Raw genomic sequence first — 13264 nt, 5'->3', positions numbered from 1 at the left:
AGAGTAAAATGGAATCAAGTGAAATGCACTTTCCAGTTTTACGTCCCAAGGTTATGGCCTGGAGGTGGAATGAGAATGTGATAGAAAACGATAGAACTGTAAGGAAACGATATTGCCCATCACAAACGTACATAGCCTGAGATCGAATCAGAGACCCCTCACACGACAAGTGAGCGCTCAATCACTGAGCCAATTAAAACTTATCATTAGTTGAAGAGTTCTGAGTTTATCTCAGCACTTAAATTTAATGCTATGTACTTGTGCTTTGTATTTTTATTAATGTTATGTCGCCCCAGGCTTCTACTAATATCAAATAATAATTGACGTGAATCAAGGAATAGAAACAGAAAACATAGTCTTGAAGGTACAGTAATATCCCAACAGTTTCTTGGTAATACAAAGGAGATCAGCACATAAAATAGACCCCAATACTAATAGAATATGTTCCCGATCTCAGGACTCAGTTGTAATTTATTTCTGCGGTACTGTAGTTGTCGCATGGGTATTCTAACTGAAATTAAACTTTCTTTACAGCATACGAATGACTTTCCGTTGTACACAGAAGCCATCAAATTCTTCAACCACCCGGAGAGTATGGTGAGGATAGCCGTGAGAACGTTAACGCTCAATGTATACAAAGTCGATGATAAATCCATGTTGAAGTTCATCAGAGATAAGACTGCAGCGCCCTACTTCTCCAACCTCGTCTGGTTTATTGGCAACCACATTCTCGAGCTTGATTGCTGTGTGAGGAACGACGCTGAGTAAGTGAAGACAGTTCTTGGTTATGTGGAGTTCAGTCCTTTTTCAATACATTGAATGTGAACCTGCAGTTTAATGAGAGACTTAAATTACGTATCCCTATCGGGAGTCGAATTAGGGTCTCTGGCACCAATGATTTTATTTGTGTATATATATATATATTTCGTAATACATCAATTTCATATTCACTTTATTATTTTCAAATATTGTAAAAATAAAAGATTACGTATATAATTTCTGAGGTTAATTTTCTATAAATTAAAGAAATATAAGGGGAGGTTCCACGGATCAATTTCGTAATTTTGATCCTTCTACATCCTGGCTAAAATTGATGATGAGGTAGTTCTTCAGATTTTCCTCTTCCGGACAGACGTACGTAGACGGAGTAAGTACATAAAGAAGTTTCGGTAAAGCAAATTCTTTAAAAATGGAAAACTTTTGATGAAGTCTTGATTAACCAACAAACAGATAATTGTTGTAAACTACGACAATGATGTCATCGCGTGTAGTAAATCAAATTTTAACATTTTTGCTCTGAAGGAACTTAAGAATTTCGAAAAAAAAAAAAAAAAAAAAAAATCATTTTACTTACAGACAACGGTAATTCCTGGAAAAACTTTGTAGTTCCTAGCTTTCGGCTCTCCCCTGGAGTCTTGATTAAGGAAGTTAAAAACAGGAGAAAAAATAATAAGAAACGAACTCACCAGGGTCGAGTAGTGAAAAAAAAAAAAAAAATGCTGCTGGTCGCCTGGTCACTCATCAAATGGTGCAAGCTGTTTTTTTTTATTTTATTTTATTTTATTTTATTTATTTATTTATTTATTTCCGCACTGTTCGACCGTGGTGACGCCCGTTCCTTTTTCTATCCTGGTATTTTCAATTTTCGTTCCCCTGTTTTTAACCTCCGAAAGCGAAGAAGTTACAATTATCTGAAAGTAAAATGATTGTAAGAATTCTTGCTCTTTCCAATATGTTGTCACTCGTAACTAGCTTGTGAGAAACTGGAAGGCATTAAATAATGTGAGGGCAATAGTACAACGATAACGTGTATATCATGTATTCTTATTTATTTTTATTTATCATTTAGAGCAAAAGTGCAATATTATCACGCACAAGCTTTGTATTAGAAGAAGAAGAAATTTAATTGTTATGAATAATGTTGGTTTCGTGATGTCTTATCTTTGCGTTACTACTTGCAATTGTTTATAAATCGGTTGTTATGGCAATAGTAGTTGTTGGGCTGGTTGCCAGGGAAACGGTTGGTTTCCATGTAAATGTTTATAGCTAATTATGATGAGATAACCAAGTCAACCATTATCTAGTACAGAGGTACATTCATGTCCAAAATGATGTCTTGTAACAATATAATATGTTAATGATTTTGCAGTACTTTTAATACTGATACTATGTGTATAATCAAGAAATGTATATTTGTGGTAAATTTCATAGGAAAAGAATTATAAATACGAATATTAGAATGAGTAAAACAAAATGTTGCTAAATGTACAAGAAAGTCTTATTTTCGTTCTATTCTTCTTTACTACTCTTTAGACATGAAATTTGCCACACACATGCCTTTGGGGATTATACAGTACTAACCTTATAAGAAGTACCGGGCAAATTCGTTAGCAAATTATATTTCTACAACAACGTATTTATAGACATGTGACAATAGTTTTGGACATGAGTGTACGTAGTGCAACTGTAAAAATAATTGATATTAATGGGAAATATAATGTCTCATCTAAGTGAAATAAATGTGTAGTGATTGAAAATAGTTTTAATAGTGAATAATTCGTCATTATATAGATACGTCTACACGATCGTAATAATTCGAATTGTGGGCATTTTTTATAATAGGCCGGAACTATATTCTTATAATAGACAAGACTCATAAGAAACTTATACATGAACCAACAAGTAAGTGTTAGGATAGGGGAAAAACTGACGGAAGAGAGTGCAATTGGAAGGGGAGTTCGACAAAGATGCTACCTCTCGCCAACACTATTTAATGTCTATCTAGAAGAGATAGTGAAAAAGAGTTTACATGATAATGACGGCATTTCGGTAGGAGGTAGAATAATTAGATGCATAAGATTTTTAAACGATATGGCGTTTGTTGCAGAATCAGAAAAGAAAATCAATAAAATGTTAGAAAACCTGAGGATGGGCTTTGAAGAATATGGGATGAAAATAAATGTTAGAAAGACAAAAGCCATGGTGATTGGAACGAAGGGGTCTGTGTCAAATATAAAAGTGGGAGGGGAGCAAATAGAACAAATGAATAGTTTTCGATATCTGGGTAGTATACTTAGTAATGACCCCCATAGCAGAATATGCCGCGATCTGCGATGTGATCGCAGAAAATTTGCCGCGCCTGTGCAGAAAATTGTCAGAAAAAAAATCCGTGTATCGTATCATATTTTAAATCTGATTCTTTTAGCAAAACTCTTTAAACAACTTCACAGTTTGTAACTCGAACTAGGGATACCGCTGAAAACTGTTTACAGTGCTTCATGTAACGCTGTAATAAAAACGTGATATCATCTTGATTTTTTATTTTGGAATTCCTGCAGAAAATTTTTGACTTACTAAAGCTCATCGCAGAAAGACAAAGTTCTGCCATCGGGGTAATGACATGAAGTGCGAGCGTGAAATAAAAGCAAGGATAGGAATGGCGAAAGAAGCTTTTAGAAGGGAAAAAATCTGTTTTGTGGGACCTTGAATAGAGAGTTGAGAAAAAGACTCATAAAATGCTTCGTGTGGATTGTTGTATTGTATGCGGCGGAAACGTGGACATTACGTAAAAGTAATGAAAAACGACTGGAAGTCTTCGAAATGTGGGTGTGGAGAGGAATGGAAAGAATTAGTTGGGTCTAGCAGAAAACGAATGAAAGGCTGTTAGAAATGGTGGGGGAGAAAAGAACACTTTTAGACATTGTTAAGAAGAGAAACTGGTTGCAACATTACCTAAGAAGAAATTGTATTATGAGGGACGTCCTAGAGGGTATGCTGGCGGGAAAGAGAGGGAGGGGACGAAGGAGACTACAATTAATGGATGATATAAAAACGGAAAGATCATACGTGAAGACGAAGAGGTTAGCGGAGGATCGTGGAGCATGGAAGCTTCTCAGCTGCTGGAAGTGACCTGCCAGTAAGGGCAAAAAACCTATGATGATGATGATGATTTATAATAGGCACTCACAGAATATAAACTCAGCAAACATTGAGCTTCACAATTTCCTTTGTCCAGTTGCGCGTGTGAGAAAGATCGTCTTTAAGCATTTCCTTTCTCGGAACATCAAGGTGTGATAAAATTCAAAGTAACTTAATTTTTTTAGTAAATCTTTTGATACTTTTGCAGTCCTTATCCTGATTTAGTGTAGGCTCTTTTGTCCTAATATAATAAGTTTCATACAGGTTCCTTTCTGTTGAAAAACTTTACTTTATTTTAAGGATAATACGTTAAGCCACGTGTTAATGTTATGCAGTAGTTATATTATATTCTGGACACTTTGTAACTGACTCCGAAGAGGGATACAGTTGAAAATCGAGTCCAATATACATGCAATGTCAGAGTTCATTGGAATGACTATATGTTTGTCAGAGAATATTAATAATTAGAGCATAACACTTTTGACATGTCTAATGGACCAGGTGAAACTGATTTGAAAAGCATAATAAATCATAATGTTGGAAAATTAGTTGTCTGTTTAATTGTTAGTCTAATTATTGTAATAAAAAGTTAAATTTATTATTTTAGTTTTAAGTTTTTATTTCCAGCTAGAATGAGGGGAAACAGTGACTCAGTGGTAGAGCGTTTACCTCTGGTGCGTGGTGTCCTGGTTCGATCTCCGACCAAATAAGTGTCCATGTTTTCCTCGGATCAATTCCATTTCCTCCCACTTTCTCATTCCACTAATTATTCTATCATCATACAGTTGCCGTAATAGCTGTCGTCTCCCTTAGCCTAACAGGCATATTGGTGGGACATGAAACTGAAAGATTATACAGTGTGTCCGTAAAATTGCGCAACCCAAAATTTGATTGCGTATATCTTTTGATCTCAGAATGATAAAGACCTGAGACTTGAAACAAATGTAAGCATGTCCTATGTAGATATTTTCGAGATCATGACCAATGTTGGAATTTGTAACGTTTTTGTGTAGTAACGAAACAAATTACCGTAAATGTAAAATAAAAAAAAAATGTGCAAAATGAAGAAAATCAATATTCAGTTACAGAAAACTGATTTCGTGCGGGTAAATTCTTGTGTATATGTACAGTATGCATCAACATTTATCCATTGGTGCGAAAATATGATAAGGTTGATGCAGTGTTGCAATATAAAAAGGCTATTTTATGGAAGTCCGTAAAATGGGTGTTTTTTTTTTTATATAGAAAAGAGGCCTCTGGCAACACTGTTGTCGCAAAATTACTCCAACAGTTCTGTTTCAGGTTAATTAATGATAAGCAATGAGAATTTGCACATAATAAAATGCTTTTGCGATATCGCAAATTTAACTTACTTTACTGTCACAGAAATATTTCAGTTTATATACTGATAAACAGCACTTAATTTCAGTTTATTGATATGAAAAATAAAAACTAATAAATAGACAAAATAAGGTATTTGGAATGATATTTGCGTTCCATTTTTTATATTAAAAACAAATTGAAAATTAAGCATGATTATCAAAAAATAAAACAGAATGTAGGTGCTCTGTTGATGATATTTGTCTTTTGCTTAACGTTAATGAAGGCGCATCTTATTCTCTGAAACCTTGCTTATTTACCACAGGACAGTCAAAAATCTTGTCCATTGAGTACGCTGTAAAGCCCATATTCTCGCAATATTCATGGGAAATTTTAGTATTTTGTCTTCAAATAAAAAGCTTAATTCTCGAAAAAAAGATTCACATTTGATTTAGTCCATCCATAGATGAGAATATAATGATTTTCAAAGATTGGTAGGTACTTTTTTTTTTTTTTTTTTAATATACTGCCTACAGGGAAGTTTTAAATGAAGGTAAAAACATTTTTGTCTTTTACTTTATATTACATTATATAAAATATTGAAAACTTATTTTCGTTGTAGTCATCAGAGTCAGAACCGCCTAGCAGACCTTGTGGCTGAGCATCTAGACCATCTTCACTACCTGAACGACATCTTGTGCTTAGAGATCGGAGACTTAAATGAAGTGCTCACTGATCATTTGCTGAACAAACTCTTAATACCTCTTTACGTTTATTCTCTCACGAAACGAAGAAGACATTCCCAGTTAGAGGTATGTTGTTTTACTCTTGTTATATTGTCGATTTTCACATTTATTAAATGGTATTATAAAAGACTCCATAGTTTATATCTTGTATAGTGATAATATTAAAAGGATGTACTGTACCTCTAAGTCATTGTTTCGACCAACAATAAAAAGCAAACTAGAAGCAAGAAGACTGGCTTACATCAAATGTGGGTCATTTCTGATTTGTTAGTAAACTGGACCTCTTTAAAAGGTAAAGACATCTTGTCCAAATCTCTTTCGATTCCCGGTGGGGTCACTCGGTCGAAAAAGTGTAAAACGCTTTTTCAGGCCAGCCACCCTGAATGAGGTTTTCCTGAGTTTTCTTTATTCTAAAACTAACTAACTAACTAACTCTATGGCCTATGGAACCCAGAGGGTCAATGCCGCGTTCACAAAAGCTCTCCACTGACATCTATCCTTAGCTAACTGCATCCAGTTTCTACTTTGTATTCCAATCTCTGCGAGATCCATCTTAATATTGTCCTCCCATCTGCGCCTAGGTCTTCCTAATGGTCATTTTCCGATTGGTCTTCCAGTCAAGACTTTGAAAGCGTTTCTACTTTCTTCCATTCTAGCTACATGACCCGTCCACCTAAGCCTCCTAGACTTGACGACCCTAACAATGTTCGGTAAACCATATAAATTATGTAGTTCCTCGTTATGAAGTTTCCGCCATTCCCCATTCCTGTTCCTCTTAGGTCCGAATATTCGTCTCAGGATCTTGTTCCCAAATACTTTCAGTCTATGTTCTTCCCTCAGAGTAAGTGACCATGTTTCGCAGCCATACAGAACAACAGGCATGATTATCGTTTTGTATATTTTAAGCTTCAAATTCCTCGACAGAATTCGCGACGACAAGAGATTTTGAACCGAATAGTAACATGAATTCCCTGCTTTTAGTCGACATTTAATTTCTCCGTGAATATGATTTTCCTCTGTTAATATTGATCCTAGATATTTGAAACTATCCACTTTATCAAAAGTATTATTTAATATTTTAACGCATCCATAATTTGCTGTATTCCGGTCCCGACGCACTTCCATGTATTTAGTTTTCTCTGCATTTACTTCTAAACCCATGTCCCTGCAAGCGTTTAATAAGATCTCTGCATTTCTTTCTATTGTTCTCCTATCATCCCATATTAAATTTACATCATCAGCATATGCCATAACCTGGTGAATACCGTTCAACTGTAGGCCCTGGTTGCTATCTTTGATTTTCCTTATAGCGTATTCCAGAACGAAGTTAAATAATAATGGCGACAGCGCATCTCCTTGTTTCAGGCCATTTTTCGTGGACAAAAATTTTCCTACCCGGACTTTACTTTGGGATTCATTTAAACATATCTTAATTAATCTAATTAGCTTTCTCGGTATTCCAAGTTCTGTAAGAACGTTGTATAATTTTTCTCTCCTAACCGAGTCGTACGCCTTTCTAAAATCAATAAATAGTTGATGTACCGGGGTATTGTATTCCCACTTTTTTTCGAGTATTTGGCGAATGGTAAATATTTGGTCGATAGTTGATCGATTTCGTCTAAATCCACACTGATAATTTCCAATAATTTCATCTGCGTATGGGGTCAATCTTGCTAATAGAATATTGCTAATAGATTTGTGTTTCTTTAATTTTTTTATAGCGGTTTCTACTTCTATTCGGTTGGGTTCTGGAATATACGGTTCTGCGATGTGTATCTCCTTTTCTCCACGCACACTAGTTTTTGGTTGTGTGTTAAGCAAATCGTCAAAGAAATCTTTCCATCTATTTAAGATGCTATCCGTGTCAGTGAGAACTGTACCGGCAGCTTTCTTTAATATATAAGCACGAGGTTGATAGCCTTTCTTAAATTCGTCGATTCCCTTATACATGTCGGGGGCCGCGGTGGCTCAGTGGTAGAGCGTTCACCTCTGGTGCTTGGGGTCCCGGGTTCGATCCCAGCCCCCGCCAAGTGAACTTTGTGGTGGACAAACACCGTGTGCGTGGGTTTTCTCGGGGTTCTCCCGTTTCCTCCCACTTTCTTCATTCCACCATTTTCATTCATTACTCATCATCACCGTCTCCTTTAGCCTGACCGGCATAACCGTGGGACGTAAAACTCAAAGATTTCATTTCATTTTCCCTTATACATGTCCCGTATGTTTTTATTTTTACTATTATCTTCAAGTTCCTTAATTTTAGCTTTCAGAAAATCGCGTTTCTTTGTTCTAAAAGTTTTGGAAGTTTCCCGCGAAATTTTGTGTAGTCATTTCATTCGGATTTTGTAGCCAGCGTAATTTTGCCTGTTTTCTCTTCTCTGCTAGTTTTATGCATTCCTGGTCGAACCATGGTTTGTTCCTACGCATTTCCGCGTGTCCCAATTTTTCTTTTACTGAAATTTTAATGCTATTTCTAATTTCAATCCAGGTATCCTCAACAATAGTGCACTCCGAATCTTCTAAAGCCGAGAATCTATTCGAAACTTCAATTTGGTATTTCTCTCTTACCTGGTTCTCTTCTAATTTCTTTTAAATTGAATCTCTCCGTTTTCGGACAATGAATATTACCTTTATTCAACGATAACCTCTCTCGTATTATCGCTGCTACCAGGTAGTGGTCAGTGTCACAATCAGCCCCTCTAAACGACCGGACATCAATTATGCTAGATTGCCTTCTTCTATCTACTAAAACGTGATCAATTTGATTATGCGTTTTCCCGTCTGGTAATGTCCAAGTGTATTTATGAACGTCGCGATGTGGGAATTTTGTACTCTTCACGATTAGGTTTTTGGACGTTGCAAAGTTCACGAGTCTAACACCGTTGTCATTACTTACCTTATGCAGACTTTCGTTCCCTATAATCGGTTTGAAAATATCCTCTCGTCCTACCTTCGCATTGAAATCCCCTAATAGAATTTTCATATGGTATCGCGGGAGTTGGTCAAATATCCGTTCCACTTCTTCGTAAAAACTGTCTTTCATTTCCTTATTCACATCAGGCAAATCGGGGTGGTACCTAACTTACAAGTCCCGGGCCACTTCCTTCCTTCCCTTTTCCCGGATAGTGAACTCGCCGAGGGACGTCATCCCTCAAACGTGACGTGCTAAATGGCCGTAGATGCCGAGAATCCAGAAATCTAAATCCTAATCCTAATTTTTCTATTAATTTTAACACACGCGGTTTCAAGACTTCTTCCTCAGTAAGTAGTATTCCGCTATGGTGTTAAACTAACCAGAAGATAAATTAGGGTTCACATTGACTTTGAAAGTCAGCGAAATGCTTCAAAATATACCGAGAGTCAAAGAAATGGATGTATTTCACGGAAGAATCAGGGAAAATCCTATGAAATTTAGAAAGTATTAGAGCAAACTAACTAACTCAATAGCCTTTGGAACCCGGAGGTAGAATGCCGCGTTCACGAAATCTCTCTATTGACTTCTGTCCTTAACCAACTGGATCCAGTTTCTACTTTGTATTCGTATTTCTGCGAGATCCATCTTAATATTATCCTCCCATCTGCGCCTAGGTCTTCCTAATGGTCGTTTTCTGATTAAATTTCCAGTTAAGACTGAAAGCGTTCCTACTTTCTTCCATTCTGGCTACATGACTCTAACAATGACCCTTGTTATGAACTTGTAGGTAATTAAAGAGGTAGGCCAAATTATCATAATTATTCATCTTCGCTGTGTATACAGTTACTTATTTATTTTTGAGTGTATTCACAGTGCCGAGATATTACATTAATGTAGGCTATAATTATTGTTTGGCACTTTGGTATTTTATTGTATTTCAAATACAGGAAGGTTGTCTTACACTAAGTGTTTACTGTAAGAAAGTAAGCTATACTGAATTTAAGAAATAAAGAGCTTTAGACGGTTATGGGAATTGTGGAAGCTGATTTTTGTTCTAAACCTAACTATAAATGATAAGTGTTCGCGGTAAGGGAAAATTGACTTGACTTAATCAGTGAAATCAGTATCAAAACTTCAGTGTGAACCATGTGAAAATATTTTTCACTTTTGAGAATCCCATAACTCGAATAAAATCGAAAAAAAACCATACCATTATATTCAACACTTCGAAGTTATGCATGTAGTAGTCGTGTTTGTGAGCTTTCTCTAGGTTTTCCCGTCCTCTCCCACATTCTAATACTTTTTCATAATCTGTCACTATAATTAATCATTGGTCTCCTAGAGCCTTAAGGTCATAACAGTGGAAACGTTAATCATCTAGAAATTTTATTTCATTTCACGTATTGTGAGTTTTGTAAAACAAAATTGTGTAAATGTTCGTTGTAGAAACCATTGCCTAGGTACAAAAAGGTTAATCTCTCACACCGCTTAAATAGGTTGAATGAGTGTCTGATTAGCTTCTCGTGATTGGAAAGCCTAACTTCGTTTTTTTAATTTGTTATTCCTGCGAAATGTGTTTGGGAAAGTACGAAGGAGGATCAGAAACTAAGGTTACAAGGCTGATATTTCTGGAGTCTCTTCTGTTATAGAGAAATGAGGAGAGTGTTGTAATTTTAATTCAGTCACCTGCCACCTACGGCGCTAGTTGTGGGTAAATGCAAATGGCGACTCGTTTGGAAAACTGGTCTCACGAAGAAGTCCGCTGAGTTATTTGATTTGTGTCGGCTAAACATGTAACCGCGGCTGAAATTCACCGGCAGCTGCTAGAGATTTACGGAGAGACTGTAATGTGTCGTCAGCATGTCACAGAATGGTATCGAAACTTTGCAGCTGGTTGAGAAAACGTCACCGACGAGGAGCGGAGTGGCCAACCTAGCACGGCATCAATGGATTTGAACACAGCTTGCGTGGAACAACTGATTTAGGACAACAGGATCACGTTACGCCATCTGATGGTAGAATGGGGAATGTCGTTCGAAAGCGTTCGTTACATTTGGACGATATTCAGGAAGTGAAACATTTCGTGACAACGTGGCTGAACACACAAGGAAAGTTTTTTTTCCTGGAGAGAATCTTCATTCAGACTCATCCCACGATATTACAAGTATCTCACCCGATATGGAGACTATATCAAAAAATAACCTAATATATGTACTATCTGTTGGCCTGTATTGGTTGTATGAAATAATATATACACCTTTCACTGCAGGCTTTGTAACCTTACTTTTTGATTACTCCTCGTAAATGTCATTTGCTAAGGGTATTTATTTTCTAATACTGAATTTTCTTATTTTCTTAAAAACTTTCTGTAATTTTAATTTCTTTTATTTTTTTCAGGATACGAAACCTCATGTAAGCAGTGTTGTGTCTCTGTTTCTTCTGTCACAAGTCTTCCTGATTATCACTCACGTTCCTTTGGTGCAGGTTCTCGCTTGGATCATTCTAAACGGAGACATGAATATTTTCTCAGAAGGAGCTTCGGAAAGACTAGCTTCCTATCGACAGGTGAGCAGACAAGAGTTATGGTCTTTCTTAGGGCATTATGTCAGGGTCGAAATAGTTGAGTAGATTTATGTATTTTGCGATTTCATGTGTATCTTATTAATTTTGTATATTCAGGGTGTTTCAAAACAACACGATAACGTTTTTGAAGGTGATTCCTGACACCAAGATAAAACAAAAAGTATAAACCAACCTGGTGCATAAATCCGTCGTTTCGGAGTTATAGGCTGCCGAAAACATGTAAAAATGAACTTTAAAGGTCCATAGCTTAAATTCTATGGAACCTATCATAGTCGGATCAAGACTTTACTCAGGAACTGGTATGTGTCCTATCCAAATATACATGTTCCACAATCCTGCAGTGCTCACGCAACAATTTTTATAGAGAGTGTGTGGCTACGGGCATATAATTTGCAGTACTCATCAACTACTTATATAAAAAAATTTTGCGGAAGTACCGCAGGGTTCTGAAATATGGATATTTGGATAGGGGCCATACTAGTTCCTATGTAAAGTCTTGACCCGACTACGGTAGGTCCCACAGTATTAGAGCTATGAACCTTTAAAGTTCATTTTTTCATGTTTACGGCAGCCTCTGACTCCGAAATGACGGATTTATGCACCCAGATTGGTCTATATTTTTTTGTCGTTGTTTTGAGACACCCTGTATATAAAACTAAGCATAAGTTTATTTGTTTCATTCTTGTTGCGTTAATTTTGTAGTAAAAAAATTTCGTGTAATTTTATGACATTTTTGAGATTTCTTACCAAATTACTTTGTCGTTATTCTCATTTTGTTAGTGTGTGGATCGTAACTATTTTATTTCCAGTCCCCAATATCTTGTGTTAGGAAGAAGAGTTTGGGACATATATTAGTTCTTGTAAGGAGTGTGAAATGTTGCAGTTAAAATTCCTTCCTGAATTACAGTTTTAAAGTTCGCATCTTTATCCTCCTTGAGCGCAACATAAGTAAAAATAAAATTTGTAGCCGTAACTTTAATTACCTTTACTTACAAAGGAGCCAAACTTGAATTTAGAGGAAAGCAACTTAGATAGAAAATAAGTCTTCATGTTAGGGATACAATCATCAATTTTATATATATTTTAGAACAAAAGAAAGAAGAAAAAATACGTAATATAATTTGGTACCAGAGTATTAACAAGAACGATTTTTAATGACTAACTTCAGTCATATTTTTTTAAAGTGAAAATATGACAACATTGCAGACTAACTGGAACAAAATATGGAAGGTGCTCATTATAAGCAGTTATACTGTATAAACACGTTTTCTTGTCAAGAAGCTTCTTTAGTTTCCTTAACTCGCTGTGTGATGATAAATAAATAAGTAGACTGTGGTAAAGACCGTAAAGAGGATCACACGAGAGATATGGATGACGACCGTTAAAGTCACCGTTACCTGTTAAGATATTAACGGATTGACTTCATTAGCGAATTCGGTCGAGATAATTGCAGTAAGACAAGCTACGTATCCTTCAATTATAGGCAATCAACAAGTCTTTGCAACTGTGCAGGTTGCATAAAAGGTAGGGAATGTTAGAAATATTAAACGGGATATGAATAGTCACCGTTACCCGTTACAATATTAACGGATTGACTCCATTAACGAACTCGACCGAGATAATCGCTTCAGCTATCTATTAAAAAACAATTCAAAAATCACTTTTATTGAGGAGTTATCTGTGGAGTAACGAACGGACGGATACATTTTCATAAGACTCCTTACTATAATCGTAATAATTAAAATGAAAATAAAGATTAAGCCAGGAAGATAGGAGATGGAACAAT

At 36.0% G+C, this 13264-nt stretch overlaps 1 protein-coding gene across 5 annotated transcripts in view; it reads left to right on the top strand.

The window, feature by feature from the left end:
* ema (C-type lectin domain containing ema) overlaps positions 1-13264 on the top strand; it is a 92850-nt gene that overhangs the window by 9689 nt on the left and 69897 nt on the right. For all 5 annotated transcript variants that reach the window (XM_081732298.1, XM_081732300.1, XM_081732301.1 and 2 more), the window contains 3 exons: positions 535-764; positions 5861-6050; positions 11293-11460. In XM_081732298.1, the coding sequence (XP_081588424.1) occupies positions 535-764; positions 5861-6050; positions 11293-11460 (588 nt within the window). The remainder of the gene's footprint in view (positions 1-534; positions 765-5860; positions 6051-11292; positions 11461-13264) is intronic.

The sequence above is a fragment of the Thermobia domestica genome, chromosome 11 (assembly GCF_964235325.1).
Source record: "Thermobia domestica chromosome 11, izTheDome1.hap1.1, whole genome shotgun sequence".
Classification (NCBI taxonomy): domain Eukaryota; kingdom Metazoa; phylum Arthropoda; class Insecta; order Zygentoma; family Lepismatidae; genus Thermobia; species Thermobia domestica.
This window is presented reverse-complemented; position numbering and strand designations above follow the sequence as displayed.